The 19,693-nt window shown below is 43.6% G+C and overlaps 1 protein-coding gene across 2 annotated transcripts in view; it reads right to left on the bottom strand.

Moving 5' to 3' along the window:
* Nucleotides 1–19,693, bottom strand: part of DOCK3 (dedicator of cytokinesis 3) — a 539,706-nt gene that overhangs the window by 122,857 nt on the left and 397,156 nt on the right. For both annotated transcript variants that reach the window (XM_075939450.1, XM_075939449.1), the window contains exons 15-19: nucleotides 9,179–9,303; nucleotides 4,304–4,466; nucleotides 3,704–3,810; nucleotides 2,978–3,149; nucleotides 2,017–2,114 (exon numbers count right to left, since the gene is read on the bottom strand). In XM_075939450.1, the coding sequence (XP_075795565.1) occupies nucleotides 2,017–2,114; nucleotides 2,978–3,149; nucleotides 3,704–3,810; nucleotides 4,304–4,466; nucleotides 9,179–9,303 (665 nt within the window). The remainder of the gene's footprint in view (nucleotides 1–2,016; nucleotides 2,115–2,977; nucleotides 3,150–3,703; nucleotides 3,811–4,303; nucleotides 4,467–9,178; nucleotides 9,304–19,693) is intronic.

The raw sequence follows: 19,693 nt of genomic DNA, 5'->3' as shown, positions 1-19,693 counted from the left end.
TGAAGGTGCATGGATTGAAAGGCTGGCAGGAAAAACTTGGTACTGACCATGAACCACAGAGAAGATCTGTGAGCAGGATGCAAGGCTATATGGAAGTAAATAATGTGGATGTTGAGGGCCACAAATCAATTAATGATGCGGTAAAGGTGGAATTATTGCTGCTAGGACCATGACCCTGAATCTCTACTTTTTTGGAAAGTGCTCAGAGACCTGAGGTTCAGAATGTCAAAGCATATGGGTACATATGGAGACAGTATGGATGGGTGAGCTGTATGCACAAAGCCTGAAGAGGGTGCCTGGATAGAGGCTGGTGGCAGTTTTTTCAAGTCCTTGTGTTGGAGGCTCCATGGGAAATGACAACTGTGCTGAACAGGGCTGTTTGTTATAAGACTTCTCTGTGTTTGGGCTTGAAGTCTTGTTCATGAGTGCCAACATCTTGATACCAGAAGAGGTAGAAGCCTCGTTGTACCCATGCTTCTTTCTTAATCCCTGGCCTTTAGGTGACTTTTCCCTTCTTTTAGGTACCACATATGGGGATGGTTGATGTCTGTTCTTTTCAAGAGGGCTTTACAGTCTCTGAAGCTACCCTCTTTCGGCTCACTGAAGCCAAAGTCGTCACTGGAATGCTCTGAGAGGCTGGTGATGGTGTATGCAGGGGGAATCATACCCTGAAGTGATGGTGGTTCTGAAGGACTGTGCCATAAGGAATAACTTCAGTCTGTCCTTCCTTAGCTATCTGGATCTGCTCCTGAAGGCAGAGCAGCCCTTACACTTCGAGAGGAAGTGGCACTTTGTAGTACATTCTCAAGCAGCCGGTATGCTCCATTCCAAGGAGGAGGACCCATGATATGTCTGGCAGGAAGGAGGCTGCAGACAATCAGGGTCCAAGGGCAAAGGCAGTTTTGTACCAAGAAGAAACAATAATAAAATAATAAAGAAAATAAAAGCTAGAAGACACCGCAACATTCCCTCTCTAGTTAAGGGGGTTTAAAAGGAACTGGAGCTGCAGTGGATCCACTCCTCACTCAAATGTCATCAGTCCAGAGAACGAGGATGTGTAGGGAACAGGCATGCATACGAAGACACTGCTGATGAAAAACTCTGATCGAAAGTGCCTGGATATGTACTTGTAAAGTGGAGCTCCTTCCGGACAATACTCAAAGAAGCTATAGGTGGCAGGGACAAGATGGATTTATTGAATGTTTCTGGATTTTCTGATGTTTTAGGATTTCAAATTCCCAGATTTCATACACTTATTTTCTTCAACTTGTCTGAAAAACTATAGGTTGGACCTCCCTGGTCTGGCACTCTTGGAACCTGGCTAGTCCCAGATGAGGGATTTTTCCAGACCAGGGGAGGTCATTCCTGGATTCCTTGCTGCTGCTCCTTTCTGCCTTGCGGCTTCCTGGCTCCCCCCACAGCCCAGCTGAGCTGATGCCACACTCTCCCCTCCCTGTAGCCCAGATGAGCTGCCCACCAGCTCCTACTTCCACTGCCTGCAGCCCAGCTGAGCTGCGTGTAGGCTCCTGCCCCTTCCCCCGCAGCCCGCTGTGCTCCCGGCCCTTCCAACCCTTGCATAGCCCTGGGCTCCTGGCCACTCTCACCCCCTGCAATGTGCCAGGACACTCTGATTCTGGAACATCCATGGTCCTTTTGGACCATGGATGTTGCCAGGCCAGAGAATTCTGGTTTACAGAGGTGCAACCTATATAGCATTCAAATGCTATTATAGATTAATGTCTAATGTTCAACATTATCTCAATTGTTAACTTTTTTGGTTAAGGAGTAGAGCAGAAACATGACTTTTTCTTAGTTATTTAGATATTGAAAAATATATACTAAAAAAAAAAAATCAAGCCCTCCTAAAAATGCCAGATATAACATCTCAGATAACAGTCATAATATCTGGACTTTGACAGCAGTCTGCCACAAAAAGGCCTCTTCTGGTTTGCTTCCTTCTGTTACCATAAAAATAATTTTTCCATCAGTAATAATGACCATTGGTTGACTCAATACCTTAACAATTTCCTCCCCGTTGACATGCCTCAGTCTTCCTAGGATATCCATTACACGGTCTGGGTAAGCTTTCCATTTTAAGAGGGCAAGCAAGTCCACTGCAAAACGACACAAGGAACATGCACTATGATATACCACAAAGCACAAGGACACTGAAAAATGTCTGCTACATGCAGTACAGTAACACGGCCACGATACTAAATTTCAAAATAAATGTTTGTTTCCACTGCACATTTGGAACTCACGTGTGGTCTCAATCTTGCTTTTCATGCAATACAATAAAAGACTGAAACATGGCATAAAGTTTAAGTGAAGCCTCTAAAATACTATCAGCAGTTCAAGAATCCTTTCCATAACAAATCAAGCTTGCAGGTTGGAAACACTCAGAACCAGCCAGAATTTATAAGCAAGTAGGAGGAAAGTCACCCTCAAGATATGATACTCCTCACCTCAAACAGAAAACCCAAAGAGTATACCCCAAAAACCTCTCTTGCACTATTGACAAAGAAATAAATAGGTTTTTTTAAAGTTTGTATCTGTCCCCACTTTGCCTTGATGTTACATTGTAGGCAATCACATTTCACCCTTTGGTACCACTGAGGGCTTTAAGTAAGCAACATCAAGTCTTGAACACAGAAACCTTTAGTACAAAGCCCAACAAAGCTAATTTAGAATTGAGTAAACAAGCTAACTTAAAATTTACTATTCTTGTGAGTTTAATAAAAATTAACAATGTCTGCTATCCTAGCCTTTGTGCCTCTACAGAAACCTACAATCTGTCTGTTAGAAGTTAATATGCTAATTTCCTTTAAAATCCTGTCTCTATTTATTCCAGTAGCAATGGAGCTTAGTAAACATAAGCACAGCTAACACTAAACCACAGGAAAAAAGGAACATTCTAGTAAAAAAAAAACAGAACATGTTTCCGTGGCCTTGTTCTCAGGAGGGATAGTTATGGTACCGTTCTGGGTGAGTTTGGTGGAGGAGAGCTGGGTGGAGATTGAGAAGGTCTCTTTGGTGCTACGCTGGAAAATGAGGCTAGAAGGGATGTTAGGGCAGCCATTGTAGTCCTCTTTGCAGCAGGGCAGCCCCAGGTACAGAGCATGATTATTAAATGTGCTGTTCTCATCACACTGCAGATACAGAAAAGAAACTAAATGTTACCAGTTGATTTACTTTATTCCACATATGCCAGCAATTGACTAACAATACATTATTACTTACATTATCACAGTGCCTAGAAGCCCTACTCAGAGATCAGGATCTCATTTTCTAAACACAGAAACCTATACTTGCCATCCTCAGTACATTAACTGCTTAAGATGTGGTCTCCCACCCACAGATCCTGTCAGAAATTGTAAAAACCTTTCATATATATATAGCATGTCTGTTTGAGAGCTACATCTGTATGCCCAAAGGAAAAATTAGGGTTACCTGGAAGGACAAAATTACTTTGCTAGAGTATTGCTGAGCTGGAGTGTGGTGTCTCACATTACTATGATCTAGTTCCCAACAGCATGCTTCCACAGCATGTTAGTTAATCATAATAATATACCTTTATAGCATCCTTCAGTGGGTATAAATACTAGTAAGATTGAATTTAACAACAGAAAAGAGTAATAGAAGTCATTTTAATTTGCGGGTAAAAAGTCAGCTGTTCCTGAAAAAATGCTGTGCTCTACAGTACCTTATAAACATAAAGTTCATGGATATCATCTGACAGGGTGGTACCATCATCCCTCATCAGAGGAGTGAATGCAAAGCCAAAAAGCTTTTTTTCACCTTTGTCTTTAGCTGCAACAGGAAACAAAAGAACACAGAAAACATTTCTGCAAGTGTGCATGTATATTTTTCCCCCTCACTCCCTATACCACATACTCACTCCTTAACTTCTCTGTATTTCTAATAACCAAGGGCATGAAGCCACATCAAGATTAATTTTACACACACATCACAGTTTATGCTATATTAACCACAAAATTAGTCTCTACAAATGTAAATCAGACAAGCCTTTATCATGATGTGTTGACAAGAATAAATCATACGTACAACTTGTAAAGACAATATGTCAAAGGACCAGGAGTCTATCTAGATTCAGTTTGTTGTCCTGAACTGCATTTCCTAATCTAGATCCTCTTTTTCTATTTGATAACATTATACTTAGACTGTACTTTAAGGTTCCCTCTTTTTCCTCTTTCAGTGACATGACATTGTAATCCTCCACTTGCAATGGAAAGGAATCAATATTTTTAGATTTGGTTTGGATAAAGGATTATGTTGCACTCACTGGAGCAATGCCTGAACTCAAAGCGGAGGTGAGACCCACGAAACCTGTCTATAGGAATGGGTAGCTTGATAATTTCCCCCCAACGAGGGCTGTTACTGTGGTAGAGGACAAAAGAATGGTATGTGCTTCTGTTTGGCTCTCCTGAGCCTAAACTGATACAGTCCTGGAACAAAACACAAAAGAAAGAATAAGACATCACACTGCTATGCAAGTCATTTTATTATATTGATGGAGTCTCACGGAGAGGTTACTGAAATCTATCTTTTTTTCTCTGTAGTTCATACCCTTCTGCAAATACAAAGACAGAAATAGAAGGAGAAACCTGTATGTAAAGGAATCTGAAGTTTTTGAAGGGAGATTTTATAACCATAGCAGCTTTTCATGGCATTTGTAGGTTAGAAGATAGAGGTGACTTTGGATCAGAGGTACGGCTCTGGGACCCGTGTCTCAAGCGACATTCAAAAAGGATTTGTTTTCTTTCTTTTTTCCTCAGATTATTACTTAGTTTTATCTTTGCATCAAGTAAGTACAAAATATATCTCAATAGATCAGAAGGGAAAAAAAGGGCAGTACAAGCTTGTAATCAGGCTTCTCTGAAAGCATCATTTGGCTAGATTCCTACTTTTGGGCCCAGTGCACTAATGTGATACAGGGAAGAACCCTCTGAGCTCTCATATTTTTGTCTCTTTGAAGCACTGGCCATACAGCCTCTTTCTGAGATCAAATGCCAGTGCGCTCAGAACATTCTATTTTATGTCACTGAATAACGGTAAGCAAAGAACACTCAGGTTAATAAATATCATCTAAAGATACCAGAGTATATTCCTACTCTTGGGCTACATCTACTCTGCGAGTTTTTGCAGCAGAAAATATGCTAATGAGGAGAGAGGCATAAAGATCTTGCGCAAAACAGGTTTTTGCAAAAAATGGAAGCGGCTACACTGCTTCTTTTTGTGCAAAAACCCCTTGTGCAAAAAGAAACAGCAAAAAATATGCTAATGAGATTGACTTATGCTAATGAGTCCCTTATTAGTATATTTTCTGCCGCAAAAACTTGCAGTGTAGACAAAGCCTTGGAGACTAAAAAAATCTGGGGTAGTCTTGACTAATCTATATATTCTCAGAACACGAAGGAACAAAAACTGTACAAGTCAATTTCATTTAGGAGAATCATGGAAACTTTCTGAATCCCCTATTTACAACAGGAGATAGGACAGTTGGGAGAAATACTGAACAGATGCCAAACAGCTGAAGAAAGGGCCATATCATCTTAAGAAAGGGACACTCCAAGGTTTGTATTGAAATCCAGATACACAAAAGGTAAAGCACAAATCTATGCAATGGCTGGAAACATGCAAAGCAACCTGGAAGTTCAGACTACATCATACATCTTAAAACAAAGGAGAAAAAAGAAAGATGAAAGAATCTCCAAGAAGAACTTGATTTTGTTTGTTACTCTACTCTCCCCAGGAAAGTAATAACCCAGTTTTTGGGTTACTGATTTTTGTAATATGGAAGCTCTGACTAACCCATACATCTTAAAATAAAGCAGAAAAAGGACAGCTGAAAGAATCTGTAATTCTGTTCAACTGATTAACCCAGTTTTTTTATTTTTTGGGGTGAGGTAGGTTCCCCCCTTTTAATGTTTTAAACTTCTCAGTCAATTTGAAATATTTATATGGAAGGAACAAAAAGAATGAATTCAATACTGGAACGGGTGCAGAGAATGGCTACTAAGATCATAGAATCCTAGGATTGGAAGAGATCTCAGATGGTCATCAAGTCCAGGCCCCTGCCCAAAGCAAGACCAACCCTAACTAAATCATCCCAGCCAGGGCTTTGTCAAGCCAGGACCTAAAAACCTCTAGGGATGGAGATTCCACCCCCTCCCTAGGGAACCCATCCCAGTGCTTCACCACCCTCCTAGGCTGTGTCCAGACTCAGGGGTTTTTTCGGGAAAAGTAGCCTTTTTCTGAAAAAACTTCCCCTGAGTCCAGACTCAAGCTGCGTTCTTTCGAAATTAAATCGAAAGAACGCGGCTTTTCTTTCGATGGCGGTAAACCTCATTTCACGAGGAAGAACGCCTTCTTTCGAAAGTTCCTCTTTCGAAAGAAGGCGTTCTTCAATGTAAATAGGGCTTCTTCGAAAGAGAGCATCCAGACTCACTGGATGCTTTCTTTCAAAAAAGCAAGCCGCTTTTTCGAAAGTTCAACGTGCAGTCTAGATGCTCTCTTTCGAAAGAGGCTTGCAGTCTAGACATAGCCCTAGTGAAATAGTGTTTCCTAATATCCAACCTAGACCTCCCCCACTGCAACTTGAGACCATTCCTCCTTGTTCTGCCATCTGTCACTTCTGAGAACAGCTTCTCTCTCCATCCTCTCTGGAACCTCCCTTCAGGAAGATGAAGGCTGCTATCAAATCCCCCCTTACTCTTCTCTTCTGCAAACTAAATAAGCCCAAATCCCTCAGCCTCTCCTCACAGGTCATGTGCTTTAGCCCCCTAATCATTTTTGTTACCTTCTGCTGGACCCTCTCCAATGCGTCCACATCCTTTCTGTAGTGGGGGGCCCAGCACTGGACTTAATACTCCAGATATGGCCTCATGAGTGCCAAATAAAGGGGAATAATCATGTCTCTAGCTCTGCTGGCAATGGTCCTCCTAATGCACCTAATATGCCATTAGCCTTCTTGGCTGCAAGGGCATACTGTTGACTCCTATCCAGCTTCTCATCCGCTGTATCCCCAGGTCCTTTTCTGCTGAACTGTTACTTAGCCAGTCGGTCCCCAGCCTGTAACAATGCTTGGGATTCTTCCATCCCAAGTGCAGGACTCTACACTTGTCCTTGTTGAACCTCAACAGGTTTCTTTTGGCCCAATCCTCCAATTTGTCTAGGTCACTCTGGACCCTATCCCTGCCTGACTGGGATGTAGCCACCAGATGGCCAGCATGGCCCCACCACTCCATGTCATCCCCAGGGAGCAACTGCTGGCCACCCTGACTCCTGTCCTGAGCCCCTCCTCACTCCCAACCCTGATTTCTGAACCCCTCACATCCCCAGCCCTGAGCCCCCCACATCTCCAAGCCCCTGCCCTAACTCCTACACCCCCCACACCTCTAGTGCTCTGCCCTGAAGGATCTGAGCAATGTCAGGTAAAACTTCTAGGGTGCGTCTAGACTGGCAAGATTTTGCACAAAAGTGACCGCTTGAATTTGCACAAGAGCACTGACTTTGTAATGTACAAAATCAGTGCTTCTTGCACAAATATTTTCACGCTCCCGCTTGGGAAAAAGCCCTCTCGTGCAAGAATATTTGCACAAGAGGGCCAGTGTAGACAGGGAAGAACTGTTTTGCGCAAAAAAGCGCCGATGGCTAAAATGGCAATCGGGGCTTTCTTGTGCAAAATCGCGTCTAGACTGGCCACGGATGCTTTTGCGCAAAAGCAAATCTTTTGCACAAAGGTACTTGCCAATCTAGACGTGCTTTTGCGGAAATACTTTTAACGGAAAAAACTTTTCCATTAAAAGTATTTCCGCAAAATCATGCCAGTCTAGACGTAGCCCTAGTGTATCGTACAGAGGATGGGAGACATGCTAAATAAGTATTGAAATAGGATGGTTACCTGAGGGAGGAAAGAGAAAGTGTGGAAGATCAAGAAAGAATCAAAAAACCACAGTGCCAGAGGAATTATCTGGCCTCAACTAGGATGAATTACCCCAACAACTAGGTGATGACCACAATCAGTGGAGGCATTGGACTTTCCAACTTTTCAGCAGCTCAGGAGGAACCAATATCAAAGGTGAAGTGTCTCTCTTTCGACATATCTCCCCCCTCCCCCAATAGCACAGATTTCTGTATAAGGCACCATTTTTGTCACATCAGCATTTCTCTCTGTGGCTGCAGGGGAGGGGCCAGAGGAAGTCAGTGCTACTCTGCAGGTATTGAAATTCTCATCTTTGGCTCATTTACAATATTTACAAGGTTAGGATGAGGGTAGGCCAGAGTAGTTCTCTTAATGAAAAGAGCCCCCAAACACAAAATAAATGCAATTCCTGGACCCCTAACTAGAATATTGACTTATGTTGGTTTCTGGTTACTAGCCCTTCCTCAAATCAGAAGTAAATTCAATGTTTCCTGTGTAAGGAAAAAACTAGAAAAGGAGAACCCTTTTCTTCCTGCTGTACCTTGTTTCTTTTCCTTTCTCCCACTAGAAGAGGGGTTTTAAAGGTCAATGGCAGCCCTTAACTGGATTCAAGTATCTCTAATTAATCTAAGGTAATGTTCAGAGGAAAAAGGGCCTTCACCCATCTAGAGTCACCTAACCTGCTCGTGCAGGTTCCTTTGAGGACAACACTTCAAAAGACAGACCTGAGACTTTACATTTCTTTTGCTAGAAACTAAAAATGGGGAGCTTTCCCTCTGCATCCTGTAGCAGGGGCTCCTTCCCCCTGGGGCTGTCAGTGATCCCACACACCACAACACTATGCCATTTACTCAAATTTGGTCAGCCACACCCATCTCCCCTACACTCCTCTATCACTCGCATAGAATTCTTCAGTTTTGATTCTCTATGAATGAAAAAATTAATTAAATTAGCTCTTCAGTTACTATGTTCATTAACATTTAGTCCAAGTCTCCAAACTCAGCAGTTTACCATCATTTCTCCACTATCAGAATTGTCATAAGTTAATTCAAGCCTGATAGTTGTATCTCTTTATCAAAGTACAGAAATAAAGACCCCAAAAGGGCAAAAGAGGTGAAGGAACTCATTTTATTCAAAACTTCCACGGCATTAAAGAAGGCAAGAGAATAGGTGCATGGAACAAGTAAGTGGACACTGGTGTAATTCAGAACAGACACAAACTTCTCTGCTTACCTTCAGAATCTCTCCATCTGCATAAAGAACATACATGGTCACTTCAATGTTCTTCTGCACACTCTTCCCACCTCTCTCAAAATCCCCCTTTTCCAATGTCAGGTACAAGTCATTACGTATATCACCTAATGTGAGAGAGAAGAGCCACATGTTTAAATAAAAGCATGGTGCCTCTACAGAGGCAAGGATTGACTTAATTCTTCAGTTTTTTGACCTGACCAAACTCATTCCAAGTAGCAGGTTAATATAAAAAGAATATTTGACCAAAGAATGCATTACATCAGAAGAGTGATAGAAATGTAGCCGTGTTAGTCTAGGGTAGCTGAAGCAAAATGCAGGACAATGTAGCACTTTAAAGACTAACAAGATGGTTTATTAGATGATGAGCTTTCGTGGGCCAGACCCACTTCCTCAGATCAAATAGTGGAAGAAAATAGTCACAACCATATATACCAAAGGATACAATTAAAAAAAATGAACACATATGAAATGTGATTTGTCCTTTTCATATGTGTTCATTTTTTTTAATTGTATCCTTTGGTATATATGGTTGTGACTATTTTCTTCCACTATTTGATCTGAGGAAGTGGGTCTGGCCCACGAAAGCTCATCATCTAATAAACCATCTTGTTAGTCTTTAAAGTGCTACATTGTCCTGCATTTTGCTTAAATCAGAAGGTTGTTAGTAACATTCGTATTAAAACTGAATTTGGAATCAAGTGAAGAGAATGGGAAAATAACTTCATATTCTTTGCTGAATCATCTTATTGGATGATAGAGTAAGTTTAACCAATGGTCAATAACACCTGATTAACTGTCTCTGGTATGCTTTAAAATTAGGATATTTTGTAGCAATTAATAGAAAATTAAGTTCAAGCAGCTCTTTCACAACAAAACTAAAGTTTCTTATTACTGTAACATAAGCAAAAGCTGTTCTTTGTTTAGGAGATCTGTTGGTAATTAAAACCTCTGCTGAGCTGCAGTGAATGAGTCTATGGAGGAGTGTTAGGGAGAAAGCACTAGAAATGCCTGCCAATTTTTCATCACCTCATTTTCAATTGCTTTCAGAACAGATGATTATATCCGGACATACAGATGCTATGTTATTGGGGGTAATAATCATTCAGCCCCTTCTTGCTTTGAATTTGACAGCTGCTAGTCCACTTTCCTAGTATTTACTGCTGAGGTGGGAAAATCAGCTTTCAAATCTAATGCCGTCAACTCTAAAGTGTTTATGTTCTGTAACAAAAGGAGACTAGAAAGCAGCCATTTTTTTTAGGTTTTTCATTTATTTGGTTTTAACTGTCAGTGGCTTCTAAAGATACACTTTCTCATCTGTTTTTTCCCCCATACAGCATACTAGAGGACAGCTCATGCTAGCACCATGAAAAATGTATACGGTTAAAAAAAATAATCAAACCCTTTCAGGCAAAGCAGCCCAAAGAAACTAAACAATGAAGTAATGGGATGGCTATCCAGCAATGCAGAGTCTGCTTGGAAGCATGGCTTTTTCCACTTCAGTACTTGGAGAAGCTGATGCATTTAAATCTGTTTATTAACCAGAAGCACAAAGAAGGAGGCAGCATTAGTTTTCAGGCAGCAAGGGTAATCCTTCTGTAGCTGTCATAAATGCAATGTCTTTCTTGTAGTCTACACCCAAAGTGAAGTATTCCTTATTCCCCTTCCCAAATCCATTTTATGGACCAACACTACAAGCTTTAAGCCTCATCTTTATCTCATTTTTCCCTGGTGACAAGTATAACTCTTCAGCATGGAATATTAGATACAAAGCTGTATTGTTTTGCTGAGACCTCTGTTGTAAATTGTTTATGAATAGGAATCTGTATGCAGAGCCTCTTCCTCGCTCCATTACCCCCACTCCCACTGTGTAGCTCTGTGAAGTTTGCAGCCTGAAGCATCTCATAATTAAGAGATCTGAAAATGCCAAGGCTAATTAATGGGGGGAGGAGATTGTCACATGGAAACTGACACCACAGACATTTGTGAAGACCTTCAGGCATTTTACCTACCTTTTCTTAATAATGATTACTGGTCAAACTTAATACCTAGCAACCCAAATGATGGTAAAGCAATTATGTATTTCTAATCAGTCTCATTGCTCAAAATGCCGACATTTATGTGCGTGCTATGGGACTATTAAAGAAATGCAACTGTTTGTTGACATGAAAGAGAGAAATAGAGCATGGTTGGTTATTTGCTTTGAAATTGCTTCTGGTCAGTCCCTAGTGAAAACTACACCCATTTTCCTCATCACGCTTCATATGGAGAGAAGAATTAATTTACCGCTACAAACTAACTTTCTGGAAATAAATTTTACTAACTATAATTAGGTATTTTGGAGCCTCTTAATGGTTACTCCATCTTGCTGAAGACTAACTCAGCAAGTTCAAGTGTCAGGCTGCAAATCAGTCTCTAGCTTTGCTTAATAGCAATATTTTATATTTATATAGGGTGATCATATTTCCTTCTGCTGAATATGGGACACCTGGTAAAATTATTTGTATTCAAGCAAGTTCAAGGGTAATCAATCAGAACTATGCAGTACAAACATTCAAATGAACAATTCAGACTGAGCACCTGTTAAAAAGAAATAGTATGTAGTTCAGGAGTGGGCAAGATACCTCTCATGGGCTGGATTCGGCCCACAAAGCCACCAGATCCAGCCCGCGGATGCCCCTCCCAGGACCCTTAGGCACGCGGCAGCCGCTGTTTGAAACACAGAGCTGCTTTGTGTGACTCTCTACTCTGGAGGTTGGTGGAGGCTTCACATCATCTCCCCACCCCCAGCCCAATCCTCAGCTCCCACTGGCCAGAAACAGACAACCAATGGGAGCTGAGAGATTGGGGAACGTGATCAGGAATAGTCAACATGGATTTACCAAGGGCAAGTCATGCCTGACCAATCCGATCAGCTTCTATGATGAGGTAACTGGCTCTGTGGACATGGGGAAGTCAGTGGAAGTACCTTGACTTTAGCAAAGCTTTTGATACAAATCTCCCACAATATTCTAGCCAGCAAGATAAGGAAGTATGGGTTGGATACATGGACTGTAAATTGGATAGAAAGCTGGCTAGATTGCTGGGCCCAACAAGTAGTAATCAACGACTCAATGTCAGGTTGGCAGTCGGTTTCAAGTGGAGTGCCCTAAGGATCGTTTCTACAGCCGGTTTTGTTCAACATCTTTATTAATGACCTGGATGAGGGGATAGATTGCACCCTCAGCAAGTTTGTGGATGACACTAAAGTAGGGGGAGAGGTAGATATGTTGGAGGGTAGGGATAGGGTGCAGAGTGTCGGGCATAAGCGATTGGTCGACAAAGGCTTTCCTTGCCGACTGATCCGCGCCTTGACTGCCGCTTTGTGCAGACAAACAGCTGAGCTGGCACAACGTGGCGGCCATATTTAAATCCCCACTTCACTGACTATGTCGGTATGTCTAATTTACATGCCACTGTCGGCAGAGGCATGTAGTCTAGACATACCCTGAGAGTTTACATTGGCAGAGGTGACACACACACTCCTGCACACCTCTCATAGGGTATGTCTACACTACCCCGCTAGTTCGAACTAGCGGGGTAATGTAGGCATACCGCACTTGCAAATGAAGCCCGGGATTTGAATTTCCCGGGCTTCATTTGCATAAGCCGGCCGGCGCCATTTTTAAATGCCGGCTTGTTCGAACCCCGTGCCGCACGGCTACACCCGGCACGGGCTAGATAGTTCGAACTAGCAAGCCATTCCGAACTATCTGTACGCCTCGTTCGAACTATCTAGCCCGTGCCACGTGTAGCCGCGCGGCACAGGGTTCGAACAAGCCAGCATTTAAAAATGGCGCCGGCCGGCTTATGCAAATGAAGCCCGGGAAATTCAAATCCCGGGCTTCATTTGCAAGTGCGGTATGCCTACATTACCACCCTAGTTCGAACTAGGGTGGTAGTGTAGACATACCCATATGGAGGGGTGACCAACCAATCTGATCCTCCCAGCTTGTTGCTCTCCACCCCCATCCCTGGCAGGGCTCCCAGGATGTACTCACTTCTCCTGGTATAAGGCGGGGATAAGGCACGCAAGGTCACATGCTTCCCTCCCAATTTCTTCCAGAGTTCACTCCAGAATGTAGCCAGCACTGTGCAGGAGGGAAGAGATGGGAACTGTCTGCAGAGGGGAAGGAAGGGATGATCTGGCTCATGTTTTTGCAGAGCTCATCTGTTCCTGCCTGCATAGCATTGAATAGCAACTAACACTCCCAGGCTGCTGCTGGCCACCAATATAACCCAGCTGCCTTCTGCCCTGGCTACTGTATGGGCAGGAAGGGGTGAAACACTTAGGATACCTTGTGCACCATGGCTCAGGGAACCTGACTGCAATGGTCGCAGAGCTTGGCCAGAAACGTGGCTCAGTGGGGGTGGCGCCTAGGGAATGGAGCAGGACCCAGAACAGGAGGTGAGAGAAAGAGGGTGCTAAGCCACTGTCCAGGGGACTGCTGTGCAGCCCACAGGTTTGGGGTGAAAACAGGCTGGAAATCACTTTCTCACCATCACCACCACTACCCCACCAAAGCTTATCAGAGGGGCAGAGAAGTTTCCCTGTGCTAGAGCTGTGCAGGGCTTTGGCATATGCAGGACTCAGCCCCTCCTGGCCAGCACCGCAGGCTGGAAGGTCTTGGGTTTTTCCAGGATGTGGGTCCAGCCAGAGACAGTGAGGGAAGCAGGGAGCCTGCTGGCCCAACTATATGAGCTCAGCACTCTACCCAGGAGCTGGTTCTCCCACACAGTGCTGGGATGCAATGTGCCCCACTGGTGGGGGGGCGGGGTATGGAGAAGCAGTAGTGCTTGGGAAGTGAAGGGGCAAAGCTGGGAATGGAAAGCAAGAGAGGGACAATGTAAAGAGCTAATGGGTGGGCAGGAGTGGCAACAAGTAACTAGTCACCACCTGGTGCCTGCCTGCACTCACCAGCCACTACAAGTCACAGCGCACAGCCAGTGCCAGCTGGAAACAGGAGATGGGGATGGAGCCCTTCTGGTTGAGAGCCCTTCTGTCACAGAGTGGGGGCTGGACTGACAGACCAGCAGGTGGAGTGGCCAGCCCCATACACTGCATCTTCACCCTGACACCAGTTTGCTCACTCACTCCATCATCAGCCATTAGATCCACTTCACTCACCACTGGTGGATAGGTGGCTGGTAAGCCGGGATCCAGCCAGCAGCGCATCCCAAGGACATGGATAGAGGAGAGAGACAGAAAATAAGGGACAATTTGCCTGTTTTTAAGAAAAAGTTGGGACATCTGCAGGAGAGCTTAAATACAGGACTGTCCCTTTAAAAATGGGATAGCTGGTCCCTATATTTACATAGCGTCTTACATTCCAAGATGCTTTATATAAGTATATATAAAGAAAATCCATCAGATACAGACAGCTTTGCGTATCGTAGATAACCTGATTCACATCACAGTGAAAAATAACGAGGGAGAAAAGGTATTTTAGTTAAGCACAATGGTGAAACTGCATTTACAAAAATGGCTTGGGGATCTGTAATGTTAATGCAGAGCAAACATGACCTTTCTAAAAATAAGGTGCTTCCCAAAGCAAAGGGCACAAAAGCAAATGTATACTGCAGTTCCGCACAGAAAGGGGGGAGTTAACAATTCTGTTGTAAATGGCCTCCACACATGTACACAGGCATCCATCCCTCTGTCTTTTTAAGGCCCAGGAATTTTTGAAATTCCATTTTCTGTCTGCTCAGCATGGAAATCTCACATCGCATCTTCTCCGCTGATTGTTGTGGCATCTGCTTGGAGAACACCCAAGTTGCTGGATCTGCTGGCACTATGGGCAGAGGAGGCTGTGCAGTCCCAGCTCTGCATCAACCATCGGAACTTTGATTCCTAAGGTCAAATTTCTTGTGGTTTGTTGGACAGGGACTAGGGATGGGACATGCAGCAGTGCCCTGTGAAGGTGAATGAGCACAAGCAGACATTGCAGAAGGCAAGGAAGGCAAAGCCAAAGACCTGACACTCCTGTAAGGAGCCGGATGCCATCCTTAGTGGCAATTCCCCCTCCATGAGCCTCATGGATACTTCAGTGAGCCTGGAGGCAATGGACATTGAATTCAATGCCAAGGACAACGTAGTGGACAAGAAAGTTGAGATGGAGGATGATACAGAACATACAATAGGGTTGTCTGGTAGCATGGCATCAGAACCTTATTTCTACTCCCGAGGAGTCTAGCCAGTCCCAGAAGTCTGGTGTACACGATACAGGAGAGTCCTGGTAAGTGATCTTGAGCAGACACTGCTCAGCTGTAGGAGGTAGAGCTGCCCTTTGATCTGTATATCTAGGAGTGAGTGAAGGGACAGAATTATGCAGGACTGGCTGAGTTTGAGTGTACCCTGCATTCCCCTGTGCAACATGTTGGGATAGAATTGTAATTCACACTGTGACTTCACTGGTGTCCTCTAGAGAGATCTCTAGGAATCTTGTGTGGAGGTATTCACCAATCCTCTTCCTTGGCAGAGCTGCTTTGTTCCTCCTTCCTGTGCCAATCGGGACCAAAGCAGTACAGAGGTGAGCAGTACAGAAACCTGGTCTGAAGTTGCATGAGTGCAAAAGTGCACCCTTGCTACCCTGAGGACTGTGATACTGGCTTTGATAACCCCTGCCTGTGGAAAATGGTGGCAGAATTTACAATACTGTCCTAGTCACCTGCACTGATCCCCTTAAAAAACAACTTAGACCCTTTGCCACATCTTGCCACAAACCTGCCTGAGCTGAACTCACCATGTTTAGGGTATCTGCTGAGATATGTTCTTATCAAGGGACAGTGAAAAAGTAATCTGTATGTTAAAAGAGATGCATTTTATTGTGATGATTCAAAACTGTGCGTGAACCAAAAATCATGTATATGCTTCTTTATATTATTTCTTGTGCTCCTGTGTACGTGGCCTCTACACATTGATGAAGTGCCACTACCAGATAAGGAAGAGACCAAGGAGGACATGTTCTGAGAGGGGCCCCAATACTCAGAGGGGAAAAAAAAAGAAGAGAAAATGCAGGGACTAGAGAGAGACACCCTGAGGGACAGAAAGAGCAGAACAGGAAGGAGAGTGAGGAACGCATTGCAAAGAGCTGGGAGCAGATGAATAAAGTGAAGGAGGAGCAAACAGAGATACTGAAGTCCCTAATCATGCTCCAAGCAGAACATTTGTGTTCTCACCCAGCCCCTCCCCTCCCACCAAACAGAACTGCTTTCCTTGACCTCATAGACTCATAGGCTACGTCTAGACTGGCATGATTTTCCGCAAATGCTTTTAACTGAAAAGTTTTCCGTTAAAAGCATTTGCGGAAAAGAGCGTCTAGATTGGCACAGACGCTTTTCCGCAAAAGCACTTTTTGCGGAAAAGCGTCCGTGCCAATCTAGACGCGGTTTTGTGCAAAAAAGCCCCGATCGCCATTTTGGCGATCGGGGCTTTTTTGTACAAAACAAAACTGAGCTGTCTACACTGGCCCTTTTGCGCAAAAGCTTTTGCGCAAAAGGACTTTTGCCCAAACGGGAGCAGCATAGTATTTTCGCAAGAAGCACTAATTTCTTACATGAGATCATCAGTGTTCTTGCAGAAATTCAAGCGGCCAGTGTAGACAGCTGGCAAGTTTTTCCGCAAAAGCAGCTGTTTTTGCGGAAAAACTTGCCAGTCTAGACACAGCCATAGACTTTAAGGTCAGAAGGGACCATTATGATCATCTAGTCTGACCCCCTGCACAATGCAGGCCACAGAATCTCACCCACCCTCTCCTAGAATAATCCTTTCACCTATATCTCAGATATTGAAGTCCTCAAATGGTTTAAGGACCCCAAGATGCAGAGAATCCTCCAGCAAGTGATCCATGCCCCATGCTACAGAGGAAGGCAAAAAACCTCGAGGGCCTCTGCCAATCTACCCTGGAGGAAAATTCCTTCCCGACCTCAAATATGGCGATCAGCTGAACCCTGAGCATGTGGGCAAGACTCATCAGCCAGACACCCAGGAAAAGTTCTCTATAGTAACTCCTATCATCCCACCATTGGCCTATTTACCACTGATAGTGAAAGGTCTGTTAGTTGCCAAAATCATGTTATTCCATCAAACCATCCCCTTCATAAACCCATATAGCTTAATCCTGAAACCAGATAGGTCTTTTGCCCCCACTACTTCCCTTGGAAGGCTGTTCCAGAACTTCACTCCTCTAATGATTAGAAACCTTCGTCTAATTTCAAGTCTAAACTTCCTACTAGCCAGTTTATATCCATTTGTTCTTGTGTCCACATTGGTATTAAGCTTAAATAATTCCTCTCCCTCCCTGGTATTTATCCCTCTAATATATTTAAAGAGTGCAATCATGTCCCCCCTCAGCCTTCTTTTGGTTAATATAAGCAAGCCAAGCTCCTTGAGTCTCCTTTCATAAGACAGGTTTTCCATTCCTTGGATCATCCTGGTGGCCCTTCTTTGTACCTGTTCCAGTTTGAATTCATCCTTCTTAAACATGGGAGACCAGAACTGTACACAGTATTCCAAATGAGGTCTCACCAATGCCTTGTATAATGGCACTAACATTTCCTTATCCCTACTGGAAATACCTCGCCTAATGCATCCCAAGACCGTATTAGCCTTTTTCACAGCCATGTCACAATGGTGGCTCATAGTCATCCTGTGATCAACCAGGACTCCGAGGTCCTTTTCTTCTTCCGTTACTTCCAAATGATGTGTCCCCAGCTTATAACTAAAATTCCTGTTATTAATCCCTAAATGCAGAACCTTACACTTCTCACTATTAAATTTCATCCTATTGCTATCACTCCAATTTACAAGATCATCCAGATCTTCCTGTATGATATCCCAATCCTTTTCTGAATTGGCAATACCTCCCAACTTTGTGTCATCCGCACACTCTCACTTTTGGTGCTGAGGTTAGTAATAAAAAGATTAAATACAATTGGTCCCCAAATGCCTCCCACACATTCCTTGCAACTTTGTGGAACATCTCCGTATCGCAGTCATTCCACCCCTTTGGACAACTTCCAAAATAACAGCTGGACTGACATACAACTATAAGGCTATGTCTACATTACGAGTTTTCTTGGCAAAAAATATGCTAATGAGGGACTTATTTTGTTAACTCCAATTCTCCATTTTCATTACTCACACTTAGGCTATGTCTGCACTGCGGGGAGGTTTTGGAAAAAGGTACACAAATTGCGAACCACAATTTGCATAGTTTTTTCCACTTCTTTTTTTGGAAGAAGCTTTTCCGACATTTGGCCCATCTAAACTGGGCCAAATGTTGGGAAAAAATACCTTTTCAGAACATCCCTTCTTTCTCGTAAAATGAGGTTTTTACGAGGAGTAACGGTAGTTCGAACTAGGAAGCCTAGTTCGAACTACCTAGTTCGTGCCGCATGTAGCCGCGCGGCACGAGGTTCAAACCAGCCGGGATTTAAAAATGGCGGCGCCCAGCTTATGCAAATGAAGCCCAGGAAATTCAAATCCCGGGCTTCATTTGCAAGTGCGGTATGCCTACATTACCCCGCTAGTTCAAACTCGTGGGGTAGTGTAGACATACCCTTAGAGACTAACAAACATGTAGATGGTATGATGAGCTTCCGTGAGCACAACCCACTTCTTCAGGCAATGCACAAAAACCTGTTGGAGAACACTTTAATCTTCCTGGACACTCATTAATGGATCTCCAAGTCACCGTTTTGTTTCAGGCCAATTCCACAAGCCAAATACACAGAGAAGGGTTGGAACTCACTGTCACTTTTTTTCCCTCTCCTCCTTTTTTCCCTTTTTGTCTTCCTCCCTCCTCCTTCCCTTATTTATTCTTGGATCTGGACTTCTAATACTCCAGTCATCTGAAGAAGTGGGTTGTGCCCATGTAAGCTCATCATACCATCTACATGTTTTGTTAGTCTTTAAGGTACAGGCAGTCCCCGGGTTACATGGATCTGACTTACATTGGATCCCTACTTACAAATGGGGTGAGGCAACCCCACACTAGCTGCTTCCCCCCAGCAGACCAGAGAGACGCGAAGCTAGCGCCCCCCCCCAGCAGACCAGGGAGACGCGGAGCGGCTTTTCTCAGCAGACATCTCAGCTTGAGAATAAAGGACTGAGGGAAGTGAGGTGTGGGAGAATAAAACTGAGCTCTGGAGAAATGTTTGGCTAGAGTTTCCCCGACAATATGTACCAGTTCCGACTTACATACAAATTCAACTTAAGAACAAACCTACAGTCCTTATCTTGTACGTAACCCGGGGACTGCCTGTACTACTAGACTATTTGTTGTTTTTTAAGTTTTCCTGAAATTACTCTATTCATGGTTTTGGTAGAGGAACAATATGGCTTGGAAGTTTGGACTGTTTGGGACTTCATATCTTTGTAAGGAGAATATTGCTGATTAGAAAATGGGATTAGTAGTGGCATCATATCTTTAAGGTAGGAATAATACTGTTCTAAGA

This window comes from Pelodiscus sinensis, chromosome 11 (assembly GCF_049634645.1).
Source record: "Pelodiscus sinensis isolate JC-2024 chromosome 11, ASM4963464v1, whole genome shotgun sequence".
Lineage (NCBI taxonomy): Eukaryota > Metazoa > Chordata > Testudines > Trionychidae > Pelodiscus > Pelodiscus sinensis.
The sequence above is the reverse complement of the archived record's forward strand: the minus strand, read 5'-3'. Positions and strand labels throughout refer to the sequence as shown.